Source organism: Cavia porcellus, unplaced genomic scaffold (genome assembly GCF_034190915.1).
Source record: "Cavia porcellus strain 051 isolate PalLab524CR breed Dunkin Hartley unplaced genomic scaffold, mCavPor4.1 scaffold_1, whole genome shotgun sequence".
In the NCBI taxonomy this organism is placed as follows: Eukaryota; Metazoa; Chordata; class Mammalia; order Rodentia; family Caviidae; genus Cavia; species Cavia porcellus.
The window spans coordinates 176219154-176235881 of NW_026947484.1; the positions used below are offsets into that span (position 1 = coordinate 176219154).

Below are 16728 nucleotides of genomic sequence, written 5' to 3' on the forward strand. Positions count from 1 at the left end.
CTGGGCATAGACTTTCTAGCTCTCTCTGCTGACCTTTGGGGCCCTCCCAGTATGGATCCATAAAACAGACTGGCGTGAGTCCTTCTTGTAGGTTCTAGACTTCCAGCTGGACTCCTGGGAGGCATTGTCATGGGTTCAGGGTTTTCATCTGGACTCTTGCAGAACACTGCTGTGGCATCCAGGCCCTTGGGTGAATATTCTAGGTCTTCAGTATTGTGGACAGATTTCCTGCAACTTTCTTACTCTGGGTGACCATCATAAAATAATATTATAAGTTCTGTGTCCTGATTCTAATTATCTCCTCACAACCCCTGACTACAACACTGATAGTTCCTGAAAGTTTTAAACAAAATTACCTTATAACCTAGCAAATGTATCTCCACATTTATAACCAAGAGAAATGAACACATTAGCACAAAAAGTTATACATTAGTGTCACAAGAGCATGATTCATAATAGCCAAAAAGTGAAAACAACCCAAAATGTCTACCAACTTATGAATGGGTAAAATGTGATATATACAAATGATGGAATATTAGTTGACAATAAAAAGGAATAACAGGGATTATTGTGATTTTTATTATTGACTTTCTCCTTATAGTTTTTTTTTCTGCTATGTTCCTATGCTGGCGTTGAATTCTTGGATTCAAGTGATCCTCCTGCCTCAGTCTCTTGAGTACCTGGGGACAACATATGTCCCCACATGCCAGACTACTGTTACATCGTTTTGGTGTTAGAGCTTGTATCCAGGGCCTTGAAAATGCTAATCAAGTGCTCGACCAGTGAGTTATATACAAACCCAAAAGTTTCTTATTTGTTCTTGCATCCTCTTTCTAAAAAGCTACTTTCAAGGAGAGTTCAAAAGGAGAAAAATTTGGAGTGTCCATCAGGTGAGTCATTTATAATGAGGTGCAATCAAAACACATAAAACACAAGATTCTTGTTTCTTCCTAGGAAGACACAGAGATGCTGACAGCAAATCAGGAGGTGGCAGGGAAATCAAGCAATGGTGGGAGTGGGGGGAACAGAGGGAGAGAGAGAAGGAGAGAAGGAAAATTTGTAGGACTCTGCATTTATTAAACTCCATGGTTATTATCTCTTGGCTTTCTTGAGGGAGTTATAAGCTGGCTAATTTAAATAAAACATTTGCAAAGGGAGTGGACTTATTCACAGGACTCACACTGGTGCTGACCGTCAAGTTTTATCAGCAACTGTGAGATGCACTGGGTTTTGGGTCACAGGCAGAAGAACAAGTGGACTATATTGTTGCAAACAACCACATAAGGAAAGAAAGTTTGAACTAGGGTACAATGGGGCATCACATAATGTGTCAGGCCCACAAATGGATTGAGGCAGCAACTATAATAAATTAATTACACTGGCACAATGCACAACATGGATGAACCTTGAAAACATTAAATGAAGAAGGCAGACACAAAAGCTCATATGTGATTCCATTTATATGAAATGGTCAGAATAGGCAAATCAATAGCAAGACAATGTTCTTTTATACACTTGTAAATAGGATGCATACTGCAATTAGTTGAAGCACATTATGATGTTGCTATGGATAACGTATCTGGAAAGCTGGCTAACAAAATGAGACTTTGTTTCACTTAGTATCTGTTAGGCAGTTTATTAGATGATTTCTTTAAAATGTGCATGGATTTTAAAGTATATAAAAATTCAAATTATCATTACAATTTTCATTAGTATACAATCCAGAACTAAAAAATTGTAAACAAATTGACCTTATTTTACTGGAGAAGCGGTTTTGTAAAGAACCACTAATTTTACTGCTTGACCGTAATTTGTTGTGTGTAATGCATAATTTTCCTGAAAGGAGGCAGGATGAGATATAAGGCCAAGAGGGCAAAGCCCTCAAACTACAGAAACAAAATGTCTTAGAATTCCACTTAATGAAGCCTATGTTTGGCTAGTTATTTTAATTATAATTTCAAGTCTTATAGATACAGAAAATCTATTTTTTTAGAACCAACATTCATATCCTTATCATACAATAGGGAAGACAAAAAATGTTAAGATTTTTAATTGTTGAGCTTTTTTACTTTTAATACCACAGCAGTCCGCCTTTTTGTTTTTTCTTCACAGTCTGGGATGCATCTGACTCATTAACTTCTCCAATTTGATTGCTAGAGCCATGTTTCCTTTAATCTTCAATTTTCCTGACATAAATGCCATTGTTGGTTTTAGTTTCCCTACAATGAGAAAATGAGAGAACAGAATGTAACTATTACTGGCCTAAAGGATGTCCAACTTCAAGAACTGCACTGTAAAAATAATCTCCCTGAGTTACATAAATCTCAAGGATAGAAATTTCAAGCATTTTATATCAGCCTAAGAATTCCAATTCCTAGACTTAGATGTTAACAAAGCAGTTACAATACAATAAAATAAATGTGGCCTTCAAATGAGTTCTCATGAACTATTTTTCAGTTAATTTCCAATCTATTATAGTTCATTTAGCAAAAAACCACTTCAAGTTTAAATTCAAGAAATTAAATACTGTAAATGTATAAGATATTTTTAAATTCAAAATATACAATACATTCAAAGTATACAATTCATTCAACATATACAATATAGACATAAAAGATGTTAGCATTATGTATATTTAAGTGTGTAAAATAGAAAACCATACTACTAAGTTTTTGTTGGATCACTGAACAGAACTGTTTGCAATCTCACTGTTTGAATGTCCACTTTGTATGCTTTAATTTTGTAACTTGAACAACTATATCTAAGATGATAACATGTAATCTATTAACTAGTGATTTCTTACTGTTTATTTTTTTGAACTTCTGAATTACTTGTACCCTTTTACTGTTTTTTTCTCTTTTAATAAAAAAATTTTTAAAAAGATGTTAGCATTATTTCAACCACAGATATGTTGCAATGTAAAAAATACAAGCATGAAAATAGAACCCTAGTAATGAAATAATTAAAAACATTAGATCCAGGGGAAAAGGGATCTACAGCTCTTATTTAACCCAGGATCTGTTCAGAGTCTGGCATATAGTAGAATTCATGGGAAGGCTGAAGCTCATGGAGGTTTCTTCTTCCCAGGATCACATAGTTGTATATGGTGGTGCTTCTGTTCAGAGCCAGCTGTGCCTGGCTCTCAAAACTCTCTGTCTTATACCAATATACGTGTGTGTGTGTGTGTGTGTGTGTGTGTGTGTGTGTGTAGAGAAAGGGAGAGAGAGACAGGGAGACAGAGACAGAGAGAGCGCAAAGTAAATGAAAAAGAAATTAAAAATTTCAGGGCCAGGGATATAGCTCAGTGGCAGATGCCTGCCTGGCAAATGTGAGGTCATGAGTTCAATTTCCAGTAACAAAAAAAAATGTTTTTTCAAAATCCATGTCTTCAGAGATAAAGGAAGATCAAGAAGAGACTGCAGGAGGAGAAAGGGATAGGAGAAGCACAAAGAAGGACAGTCAGAGGAGGGGGTAAAGAAGAGAAGAGGAAAAGGGGAAAGTGGAGAAGCAGTAAGAGAGAACTACTGGGGGCTGGGGATTTAGCTCAGCGGCATAAGCGCCTGCCTTGCAAGCAGGCAGTTGTGAGTTCGATCCCTGGTATTGATAAGAAGGAAAAAGACAAAAAAAAAAAAAAAAAAGAGAGAGAACTACTGGAGTAGAGTGAGGAAGAAAAAGGAGGAAGTGACAGAAGAAAACAATCAGAAAATAAGAATAAGCTCTTGGAAATTAAAATTTTGGTTCACAAGATCAAAGTTCAATAGTAAGTCAATCTCCCAGAAAGCAAACAAAGTTATACGAAGAGATATGTGGTAGGAGAAATATCAATTAAATCAGATCTCAATTTTTCATCAGAAAGTGAGGGAAAAAACTTGAGAGGTCTATCAAACAAATAACATTTCTAGGACCCATCAAGTACCCAGGAAAACCCTATTAACTACTGATTTCTTACTGTATATTTTTTTCTTGAAATTCTGTATTACTTGTACCCTTTTACTGCTTTGTTTATGTCCTTTCTTTTTTCTCTTTAAATTAAAAAAAAACATGTGCGCACACACACACACACACACACACACACACACACAACCATACCACCTGTAGCATTGTAAAATTTCAAAACACCACAGACAAAGAGGATTCTGATTCCAAAGGATTTTGAAAAGACCAGGCTTAGATACAAAAGAAGCATGGGATCAAATTCTCAATTGTAATGTTTTCTCCTTCTCAGTTGTAACCTAAAGATGAAGCAATGGCTTCAAAACTGATGGAAAGTGAACTTCAACTGAGTAATCTCTAGTGAGTCAAATAATCACAAGTGTTGATACAGGCTGAGCCTGGTAGTGCAGGCCTGTAATCCCAACACTCTAGGAGGCTGAAGCAAGAGGATGCCAAGTTTGAGCTCAGCTTGCACAATTTAGCAAGACCCAATCTGTTGCAAAATGAAAAATAAAAAGGGCTGGAGATACAGCCTTGTGCAAGGACCTTGTGTCCAATACCCAATACCAAAAAAACAAAATAAAACAAAAGTTCATAGAATAAAATATAGCTTCAAAGACAAATTGTCCCCAATATATCCTTTCTCGTGCAACTACTGGAGAATGGATACCAACAAAATGAAATGTAAACCACACAAGAAGACAAAAGAGCCAGGAAAAAGATTCAACATGAATAGAGTCCAGGTATTCCCAGGATCACAGCTGCATACTCCACTGGAGGAACAACCAGTTTAGGTTATAACTCAAAGGCAAAGGGTTCTAGGAAAAAAGTGAACAACACTGATACATTTGACAAAAGGCAAAACTGCATCAAGAACCTGTGAGATTACAGGAAGACTCTGCTAAGCATTATGGGCCAAGTGTTTGTGGGTCCCCCCCAACTCATCTCCACGCCCTAACCCCACAGTGTGATATCAGAGTTGCAGCCTTTGGGGAGTACTTAGGTTCTGATGAACACATGAGGATAGGCTCTCCAAGATGGGATTAGTGTCCTTACAGAAAGAGACAGTAACAGTTTGATGCCACTTTAATACAGTCACAATGCTGTGTACAACCACTACCTTTAAACACTGCCTATAAAAAAATCCATACAGTATGTGATCTTTTGTGTCTGGCTTCTTTCAAAAGAATGCCAGGCCACATGGTAATTCTGTATTTAGCTTTACCCATACATTTACAGGTATGACTGAACTTGTACCAAAGGTCAACAGATCTTCAACAAGGGTGCCAGGTGCCAGGACCACTCAATGAGGGAAAGAACAATGTATTCAACAAAAAGCACTGCCACTACTGGGTCTTTTGCACAGAAAGAAATTGGACCTCCTACTCATACTATATACAGAAATGAGCTCAAAATAGGTCACAAATCTAAATGTAAAAGCTAAAACTAGTCTTTTACAGGAAAATATGGGGCAAACTTTATAATCTTGAGTTTGGCAAAGATTCTCAGATATAACACTAAAAGCAACAACAGAAAAAATAGTAAATTAGACTCCAACAAAATAAAAAATGTATTTGCTTCAAAATGTTCAAAATGGGCCTGGGGTGCTTGCTAGGTAAGCACAAAGTCCTCAGTTTAATTCCCAGTACCAAGGAAAAAAAAAAAAATCATCAGTGAACTGAAAAGAGAACCCATAAAAATTAAAGTATTTGCAAGTCATTTTATCTGGAAATACAAAAGAATTCTTAAAACTCATTAACAGACAACCTTGTTAAAAATGAGAAAAAGATTGGATCTCCAAGGAAATTATATATGTGACCAATAAGCACATAAAAAAATCCAGAATCATTAACTGTTAGGGAAACGCAAATCAGAGCTACAGGATATCATTTCATATCCATCACAATGGCAGTTAACTTTAAAAAATCACAAAATGGAAAGTTGATAATTGCTGGTGATGGCAAGAATATGGAAAAACATCGACACCCTAGTAAACAGTTTGGCAATTCTCCTAACTTAAAAAGAGAATTATGGAGCTGGGCATGGTGGCAATGTATGCATGTAGGAGGCTGAGACAGGGGGACCACTGTGAGTTCAAAGCCAGTCTGAGGGCCAGGGACTTAGCTCAGCAGCTCAAGCGCTTGCCTCATAAGTGCAAGGTCATGAGTTTGATCCCTGGTACTGGGAGAAAAAAAAAAAACAGCCAGTCTGAGCAACATAGTGAGTTCAAGGCCAGTTTGAACTACATAACAAGACCCTCTCTCAAAAACAAAAATAAAAATAAAAATGCTTAAATTGAAGTAGGATAAAAGAAATAAAAACTAGATAAGCAGGAAACAAAGATAATTAAGATTAAAAAAAAAAAAAGAGGGAGAGAGAATTACCATATCACCTAGCAATTCTACTGCTAGGTAGAAATCTAAATAAAAACAAATGTCCATACAGAAACTTACATATAAATGTCTGCAGGAGCATTATTCATAACAGGAAATCAGAAGAAACAAACTAAACAGTTCATCCACAGACAAATGGATAAAAGTATGGTATATGCAAGCATGGAATTTTATTCAGCCATAAAAAGCAGGGAAATGCAAACCAAAACTACACTGAGATTTCATCTCACCCCAGTCAGAATGGCTGTTAAGAACAGAAAAAACAGGGCCAGGGATTTAGCTTAGTGGCTCAAGTGCTTGCCTGATAAGTTTGCGGTAGTGAGTTTGATCCCTGGTACCCCCCCAAAAAAATACATATATATATATACAAAAAAAACAGTAAATGCTGGTGAGGTTGTGAGGAAAAAGGAACCAGTCTACACTGCTGATAGGAATGTAAATTAGTACAGCCACTATGGAAATCAGTATGGTGGTTCCTCAAAAAACTAAAATCCAGCTACACCTCCCCTTGGTATATACCCGAGCAATTAAAGTCAGCATATTTAAGGATACCTGCATATCCATGGTTACTGCAGCACAATTCACAATAGTCACAATATGGAACCAGTTAAAAGGTCCATCAATAAATAAATGGATATAGAAAATTACACACACACACACACACACACACACACACACACACACACACACACAATGGAGTATTGTTCAGCAACAAGGAAGAATGAAAGTCTGTCATTTGCAAGAAAGTAGATGGATCTCAAGACCATGATGTTTACCAAAATAAGCCAGATTCAGAAAGACAAATATTCTCCCTAATCCATGGATTCTAAAAAAGATGACAAGAAAGTCCAAGAAAGTCTATTGTTAGACAAGAGGAAAACAGCAAGAGGGAGAGCAGGTTAAGGATGGGTAACAGGAAGAACAGGAATGAGCAAATCTATTAGACACACCAAAACCTCTCCCAAATCAGGGAACCAGGGGGAGGATGGGGCAAGAAGTGATGGAGGGCAGGTGAAAATTGTGAATGTAAATTATACCCTGATAAAACTATTAGAAACAAAGCTACTGATATATAACAAGATACTTAATTAGTAATTTAAAATCTTCCCACAAAATAATCCCACCTCACCAGGTATGGTGACCCATGTCTGAAGCCCTTGTACTCTAAAAGGCTGAGCAGAAAAATCACAAATGCAAGCCCAAACAGGGCAATTTAGTGAAACTATTTTTCAGAAAATAAACAAAAAAGGGAAGATACCTCAATATGAAGGCCTTGGGTTCAACCTCAGTTCCACCGAAAGCAAAAAAACAAAAACAAAAACAAAAAACCCACCCTCCAGCTCCAAATGGCTTCATTGCCTAATTCATAAGATCCTAAATCAATATCAAAAATTAACTGTATGCATGTACAGCAGGAACAAGTAATTCAAAAATGAAGACAATAATTTCATTTATAATAGCACAAAAAAGAATGAATTACTTAGGGAAAGGTATCAACTATAACATGAAAAAATGACAAATCAGGGTTTACAAAAACAAAAAGCTTTTAAACAGGAAGCAGTGTTCTCCTGTGCACCAGCAGCAGTCAAGGCAGCAGGGAGAGAACCTGGTAGCAGTGCACGGGCAGGGAGAGAAGGTCCCCCTACCCCCACCCCAAACCACTAGCCGATTTGGAGGAACACAGGCTGAGATGATAGCAACTGAAGTAAAGAAAGTAATGCTTGTACTGTTTGATTGACTTTACAGACCTAAAGTCATAAGTCTGAGCATCTATTTAGAGGATAACAATATACAGTGTAATAACTTATGGATTTCCTACTGTCTTGTTTTTGAAGTCCAATATCGTTCTCATTGTTTTGTTTCATTCCCTTTAAAAATAAAAAATAATTTAAAAAACCATTCATGTAGAAAAATGTTTATAATACAAAACATACCACTAAGAAATGAAAAAAGCAAGCCAAGGACTGGGAGGAAAATTCTAAGTCACATATCTAATAAAGAACATGCATTCATTCAGAATTTATAAAGAATCTTACCACACAGTAATAGTAAGATCATCTTAATCTCTTTTATAACACCATAATAAAAACAACTCAATTTAAAATCAGCAAAAGCTTTGAACAAACATTTCACCAAATGTAAACAGATACCAACATGAAACACCACTCTGTACCCAGTAGAATGGTGTAATAAAAGACAATCGTAGTAATGGGGAGGCTGCAGAGAAACCAGGAACCCTCCCATATTGCTACTGGAACTGTTAAAGTGGTCCAGCCACATTAGCAAAGTTTGATAGTTTCTTTTTAAAAAATCAGCTTTTGGGGCTGAGGATTTAGCTCAGTGGCATAAGCACCTGCCTGGCAAGCATGAGGTCATGAGTTCGATGTCTGGTACCACAAAAAAAAAAAAAAAAAAAAAATCAGCTTTTGGCTGATTAGGGATAGGGTGACATAGGATGGAAAGAGGGATCTACTGCCAAAAGCGTTTTTTGGTGTAATGAAAACATTCTCAAACTGACTGTAGAAATGGTCAGCCAACTCTAAAAATCTATTAAACATCACAATTATAATGATGTATTTCATGGTATATAAATTATGATTCAATAATACTGCTTTTAAAAAACTCCAAACATAGCTCTGTAGATGTATACAGATATACATTCCTCAGATAAAGTATCTTGTACAACTTACTTTCTTTTAGGGGGGATATAAGGAAGGATGGGGTGTTTTGTTTTTTTTTTAGAAATGGACTGGCTTTCACTATGTAGTCCATGGTGGTCTTGAACTACTGGACTCAAGTGGTCCTCTTCCTGCTGAGTGGCTGGGAATACAAGCACATGTCACTACACCCAGCTACAACTGATTTCTGTCTCACTGCTTAACCACACAGTGGCCTCTACTGGCCAAAATGAGATTATTAACATTTGATTACTAGTTGTTTTATGTAAGTATTTATAATGTAACACTATAGAAATAAAAATAAAATGGCTCCATTTTATGAAAAGAGAATTCTTAGGTTATAAGGTTTAATAATTACCCACGTAAAAGAAAGCAGAAAAGATAAATAGCAAGAATGAAAGGATGTAAAAAACAAACTTGTTCCCAACCTAAATTGTTGGTGCAACGTAACACCTTATAATAATATGTTTGTTTTTTATTGTTGTTTTGTTTTTGTTTTTGGTACCAGGGATCAAACTCATAACCTTGTGCTTGCCAGGCAAGCACTTGTGCCACTGAGCTATACCCCTAGCCCTTGATAACATGTGTTTTAAAAAAATTCATAGCTGGCTAACCTCTCCTATCACATTCACAGAAAGATGTAGGGGCTGGGGATTTAGCTCAGCAGCATAAGCGCCTGCCTTGCAAGCAGGCAGTTGTGAGTTCAATCCCTGGTACCAATAAAAAGGAAAAAGACAGAAAAAAAAAAAAAAAAAAAGATGTAAGGGGAAAGCTCATTATTTCAAGGTTATACTATGTAAGTAAGAAGCCATTGAAGCCAATATGGTTATGTACCCCTTCCTGTATTCACAGTCTCAGAAAGCTCAGGCAGGAGGATTGTGAGTTCAAGGCCAGCCTAGGCAGAGTACATAGTAGTTTGAGATCAGGCAGGAGGACATAATAAGAATCTGTCTCTAATAAAACAAAAAAAGCTGGGCACGGTGACACATGCCTTCAACCCCAGCAGTTTGGGAGACTAAGCCCAGGAGGATTAGGAATTCGAGCCCAGTCCGAGCAAATTTAGTGACTTAGAAAACTCGATCTCACAAACATTTAAAGGAGGTGGGGAGGGAATGTAGGCTGGTATGAAGGCCCTGGCACCATCCAAAAAAAAAGTCATGATTCACCTTTAGACATCAAAAAAGCATGACAAAATCATTAGTTTTGAAGTTGGCTTGGATTCAAATCTTTGCTCCCAAATTTACTATTCACTATCAGATTTTGGGTTTATTGTTTAATTAATCAAAGTCAGTCTCTACTTCTATGGAAAAAATATCGCAAAGAAATTCTACATGTACTGTTTAACCCACAGCCATCATACATAAATATTAGAAACAACTGCTATCATATCAGTTAGAAGTTGACAATAATTTTAACATGCCTTTTTTTTTTTTTTTTTTGTCTTTTTGAGACAAGGTGTTGCTATGCAGTTCAGGCTGGGCTTGAGCTTACTTTGTACCCCAGGCTGGTCTTGAACTTGCAAGGATCCTCCTGCCTCAGCCTGCTATGGTGCTGGGATTACAGGCACGTGCCACCACACCTGGCTTAACATGACCTTTAAATTTAAAAAGTATAGGATTCATATTCACTAAGCATTTGTTGAACATTTTTGTGTCTGAAGTAGTCTAACTCTATGAATAGTTTTTGAAACACTAAACAAACTACTAAAAATGATTTAAAAGGTTACTATTAATATTGAAAAATGTTGTAATATATGATGTGAAAAAAACTGTCAAACACTAGGAATAGTATGGTCTTATTTTTATAAGCACACATGCATATTTATATACATGCATACACACAAATACATGAATATGTTAAAATTAATTGATGATCATCGATTAGTCATCTTTCAGTGTTACAAAAAATTTTTTTTCTTTTTTCTTAAGTACGATTCCCAATTCCTGTACAATAACTATTTAACATTACTGCAAAAAGTGGAAAATTAAACTTTGATCATTATGGGTATCACATAAAATTGATTGTGAAAGAATGTAGGTTACTAGCATCCTTCATTAGAATTGGAAAGCAAGGCTCGGCACAGAATACACTGTGGTCTTATCTGGCAAGATTAAAACAACATATGAATAATATTTATGACTCACTACATAAGAGATTCTTTAGATCATAATATAATATGTAAGTTTCGAGTACTGCTGCTGATTTTTCAGAATTTATCTTAATTAACTTACCAAATGTAGTAGTGCCCTAAAAGTAGAAAATAAGGCAAATTGTCCTTAAAATTTTTCTGGCATTGTTAGGGGAAAATGGAAAGAGGAGAATGTTAAGCAAAAGGTTCTCTGGGTCAGGGTTCCACAGAAGGCAGAGATGCTGGGCCACGGCACAGAGCTGAGAGCTCCAGCATTTCCTATGACAACAGCCAGCAAGGCTGAAGTACGACTTTATTCTCAATAAGGTAGCTACTTCTGACTCCTGTGCCTCTGGTGTTACTGGAAAAAAGGTTTCTCTAGCCTCTAGGATGAAGGAATCTTTTTTTTTTTTGTACCAGGAATCAAACTCAGGACCTCGCGCTTGCCAGGCAGGAGCCATGCTACTGAGCTACATCCCCAGTCCCCCCTTTTTTTTAAGCAGAGTCTTATTATATAGCCCACGCTGGTCTTGAACTCACAGCAATTCTCCTGCTTCAGCCTCCCAGGTGCTGGGATCATGGGCATGTGTCACCATGCCCGCTTAGGAGTCCTTTGAATTATCTGTTTCCAAAATTTTATTATTAGCATCTCAGTTATGAAAAAAATTTTTGACATCTACTTTCCACTGGTTGGATGAGGAAGAAGTGGCAGAAGAGGCACAATAAGAACACTTATCCCAAGACTATAGGCTCTTCAACATAAAGAGCTGCTAAGATGCATTAGGGAAAGGAGGAAGCAAAATATCAGAACTAAATTTTCCCTGAACAACAAGCGAACTAATAAAACTGCAAACTTACCTGAAAACATTTTGACAAAATCATCAGTAGACATACTCATCACCACATCTGCCTGGTCAGAGGGCTTCCCATGTCCAACATTCCCACCCTTGCTTTTCAAGTCAAGAAACCATGTGCCACCATCTTTACCTGCGGGAGACAGAGAAGCACGTGTAACAATTACTACAGCTAAGATTATCTTCGAAAACGCTGTCTCCCAGGTTAAAACCCTCAGGCTTCCATCCATCAAAGTCCGCAAGTATTTACTAAGCACATATTCCCGGGACTGTGCTAGATTCTGATCCCTCCATAATAAGAGAAATGTAGTTTTTCTCACAAAACAGGAGATGGAAGGTAAAGCAAGAGCATACTAATAAAAGGTCAGGTGCCTAGAATAGTGAAATTCATAAAGACAGAAAGAAAAACAGTAGTTACTAAGGTCTGGGGGCAGGAGGGGTGGGGATACAACTTCAGTTTGGGGTGATGAAAAATTCTAGAGATGGATAGTGGTGATGACCACACAATAATGTAAATGCACTTAATGCTACTGAGCTGTATTATTAGAAATAGTTAGAATAGCAATTTTATGCACGTTTTATCATAATAAATTAAGTTACCTGGGATGTAGCTCAGTGGTAGCTCAGCCACCACTTGCTAGAGCACTTGCCTAGCATGTGCAAAGCCTGCGATTCGATCCTCATACCATAAAAAAATGAAGCTGGAAAAAAAAGTCAAGCAGAACATGATGGTACACACCTGTAATCCCAGCACTCTGGGAGGCCGTGGCAGGAGGAGTGCCCAGGTAAACCTCAGCCCAGGCAATTTAGCAACTTAAATGAGAGCCTGTCTCAAAAAATAAATAAATAAATAAATAAAAAGCCCAGGGATGTAGCTAAGTGGAAAGGCCCTGGGTTCAATGCCCATTCCATAGTGACAGATGGGTAGAAAGATCGATATATAAAGCGAGAAACACAGACAGACAGACAAGCTGAAAGTGCAGCTCAGTAGCAGCTGCCCAATCACTTGCTAAAGCACACATTTATGTGCAGTAGAGCACCTACCTAACACTTGCAAGGCCTAAATTTGATCCCTGAATTATGAAAACTTAACTAAATAAGTTAAAAAAAAACTGGGCCTAGAAAAGCCCAGTCAAAGCTGTGCTTTCAAAGTTAAGTAAGAATTAGCTAGATGAACTAGGAAGAGGGCAAATATTCCAGGCAATGGGAACTCAGGATATTCAAAATAAAAAGCAAAATCAAGAGTGCATGCAGCATGTGTGAGGAACTGAGAAAAGTACTGTAAGACTGAGGTCAAAAGGGAGCAGGCAGTGACATCAGAGGAGCTCAGGAGGCATCTAGGCGCAGAGCACAGTGAGCCCGGGAATGGACTTACTGACTGCATCCTGTAGGAGGCACCATGGACCGAGAGTGATGGAATACAGTTTGCATTTTAAATAAATTATCTTACCTGGAACGTAGATAATATACTGGGGAGTGCAGTATATGCCAATTTCATGGAGTTAAGAAATGCCTAGCAGATTAGTAAGCATACTCCTGGGTGGGTCTGGGTTGGCCCTAAGTTAGGAACTTGGGACTCTCCATGGCCCCTTACTCATTCCTTTGTGGCATGGCTCTCTTGTTCTGCTTCCCAACCACCGTGGACTAAACATCTTGGCTATGCTATCCTTGACCACCATGAGGTTTCTGCCTTGGAGCCTGCTGACCATGACTGAATCTCCTGAAACTATGACCTAAATTAAACCTTTAAGCTGTTGGTGTCAGCAACAGGGAAGCTGACTAACAGGGAGAGGGATCAAGAGGATGTGCAAGGCTAGAAAGGGTGGTGATGGGGTAAACTAGGAGCTTGAGAATGTATGTGTGTGGATCAGGGAGAAGAAAAATGGGCACATTTGAGAGAGAATTTCAAAACAGAATCACAAGCCCGGGTGACTGATTTGAATATGCAGAAGAAAGGTAGGAAGGGTGCATAGCAATGATCTGCTATTTTTCAGCTTAGAAAACTGGGTAAGTATGGGCAGTTTCTTTACTGAGAGAGGACTTCTGAAGAACAGCAGATTTAACAGGTAGGGAATGGTGAGTTGTTCTAGAGATTTTTCAGCTGGAAGCTTTAGGACAGCCAAGTAAAAATGTCAAATGAAGTCTAAACTACATATATGGTTACATAATTAATCAGTTCAGATGGTCACTGAAGCTACACAAATGGTTGTGGACTCCTAAAGAAAGTCTGAGCAGTGTAGAGTGCTAAGACATCAACCTGAAGACACCATGGAGGAGAAGGATCATGCAAAGGAGACCAAGAAAGCACAGCCAAGGGCCAAGAAGGACACGGGGAGGCTACCAACAAAGAAGCCAAAACAAGGGGGCATTTCCAGAAGGAAGGAGTGGTCAACAGGCTCAGACACTGCAGAGTGGTCACCGCAGAAATGACAAATACCCATTAGTGTCATATAAGACACTGGAGAAAGCACAATTTATTTATTTAATTTAATTAATTTTTTTTTTTTTTGAGTACTATGGATTGAACTCAGGGTCTTTTACCAAGCCACATCCCCAGTCCTGGGTTTTTTTTTTTTTTCAATTATTATAAAATTTTCAAACAGTCTTGTCACTAAGTTGCCCAGGTTGAGCTCAAACTTGTGAATTTTCTGCCTGACTGAGCAACAGGAAAGCTGACTGATCAGTGCCCAGGAGTGATAAATTATCCTTTTACACTACTTATCAGGATACATATCATGATGCACCGTGCCTTTCTATATATTCTCTCTCCATTACACACAAGTATGCTGAAGAGTGCAGAATTTTTGTTTGTTTGTTTGTCTTTGTAGTATGGAGAACTGAACCCAAGGTCTTCATACTGAGCTGCATCCCCAACCTTTCTCTTTTAAAAAACTTTTAAATTTTTCAGTCAGGATCTCATTAAGTTGCCCTGGCCAAACTCAAACTTGTGATCCTTCTGCGTTAGCCTTCCAGAGTGTTAGGATGACAGGTATGCACCACCATACCTGGCTCTAAGAAGTCATTTAACACCGGGAATACTATACGCCTGTTTATAGGCACCAGCCTGAACTTCACATCAGTACTTATTTGCCATTCTCAAATGTCTCCTTCCTGGACTCCTGGATATAGCCAGTTATCCAAGTGATTACTACCAGAGACTGATTTTCTTCAAAAAGCCACATCCCACTTTGTTTCTTTTTCTTTTTTCTTTTTTTGTCTTTCTCATTTTTATCGGTACCAGGGATCAAACTCATGACTGCCTGCTTGCAAGGCAGGCACTTATGCCACTGAGCTAAATCCCCACCCCCCCACACTTTGTTTCTTAAAAGCCCATATTATCAGACACAATCCGTACCTGACAGTTCAAACTGATAGATGGCTTGCGTGGCTTGAACAACATCATCATTGAGAGCATTCTTAACAATTCTAAATGTTTCTTCCACAGCTCCAGAATGTGGCTTTGCTTGTGGCTGTGATTTCTCTTCTTTTGATTCTGGAATAGCACCTGTGAAATATTACTCACGTAAGTAGCTTAAGACCATAGCAGTGTAAAGACACAGAATTAATTAATTAGCAAACAAATAGGCCATTAAATAGACTGTAAACATGAAAGACTAAATACTTTAAATGCATTAAGTGGCACCTAAAAGTACAGATCAAACTGATAGAACAATGGCCAAACATACCAGTTATGACTATAAAGGTAAATGGCTTGTAAAAAGCTAACTTTCAGATTAGGTTACAAAAAAGAATCAAAATAAAACCACTGCTAAACAATACAATGCTTGCAATAACCAGACCTAAACAAAACTACTGGCATCATCCTTTTAAATCCTTTCTAAATTCTGAAAACAAGTCAGAAAGCGAGGAGGCTGAGGCAGGGAGATCACTGAAGTTCAAAGCCAGCCTGGGGTACATACTGAGTTGAAGGCCAGCATGACCTGTATAGCAAGATCTTATCTTTAAAAACTAAAAGCAGACAAACAAACAAAAACCAAAAACATAGGGGCTAGGAATTTAGCTCAGCAGCATAAGCGCCTGCCTTACAAGTGCATGGTTGTGAGTTCAATCCCCGGTACTGGGAGAAAAAAAAAAAAAAACATAAACAAGTGAGAAAATAAGACCTTGAAATCAGAAAAGATGGAGCTCCAAATATCAACTTGGAATCAGTAGAGGTAAAGTGGAGATGGAGACTGAATCAACAGCCAAGTGAATTTTGCAATCACTTTGCCTCCAAATTAAATTCATTTGCCTAATGCCTTAACCGATATATTGACCTGTACCCTCTCATCAGAGGTGAGAAATGTTTTCCAAGTGTAGCTCATGCGAACACCAAAGACAGCTGCTCAGAAAGAGATGTGTAGAAGAGTCTGAACCTCACAAGCTCAGTTTCCTCTCCCCTTCTTACTTCAATAGTGCTTCCCAGTGGATAAAGAGAGACGCCAAACTGTCGTGTCCACAAGCTTCTCCATCTGAAAACCCCAGGCCAGAGGAATGCAAGGTACCTAATAACATTTTTAACTTGAATCAATTTAACTCACTGGTTATAACAAGTCTGCATATGGTTAGCCAAGGGACAGGATAGCAATTCATAGGACTCTTCTCCCCTATCATGCTACTGTTTCCTTATGTAGTCTCTGTTCCTTTATTTCTTCGCCTAGAATTGCATAGGGAATTCTTTGGAGTTGTTCCCAGAAATGGATAAGAACAAATTCACTAATCAAATTAATGCAAGGCCAATC

General features: G+C 37.9%; 1 protein-coding gene across 2 annotated transcripts in view; it reads right to left on the minus strand.

Annotated features, from left to right (window-relative positions):
• Positions 1–1442: 1442 nt before the first annotated feature.
• Hsdl2 (hydroxysteroid dehydrogenase like 2) overlaps positions 1443–16728 on the minus strand; it is a 73100-nt gene continuing 57814 nt past the window's right edge. For both annotated transcript variants that reach the window (XM_003463817.5, XM_013145894.3), the window contains 3 exons: positions 15342–15491; positions 11991–12119; positions 1443–2219 (listed from right to left, as the gene is read on the minus strand). In XM_003463817.5, coding sequence (XP_003463865.3) covers positions 2107–2219; positions 11991–12119; positions 15342–15491 — 392 coding nt within the window. In that variant the 3' untranslated portion in view covers positions 1443–2106. The remainder of the gene's footprint in view (positions 2220–11990; positions 12120–15341; positions 15492–16728) is intronic.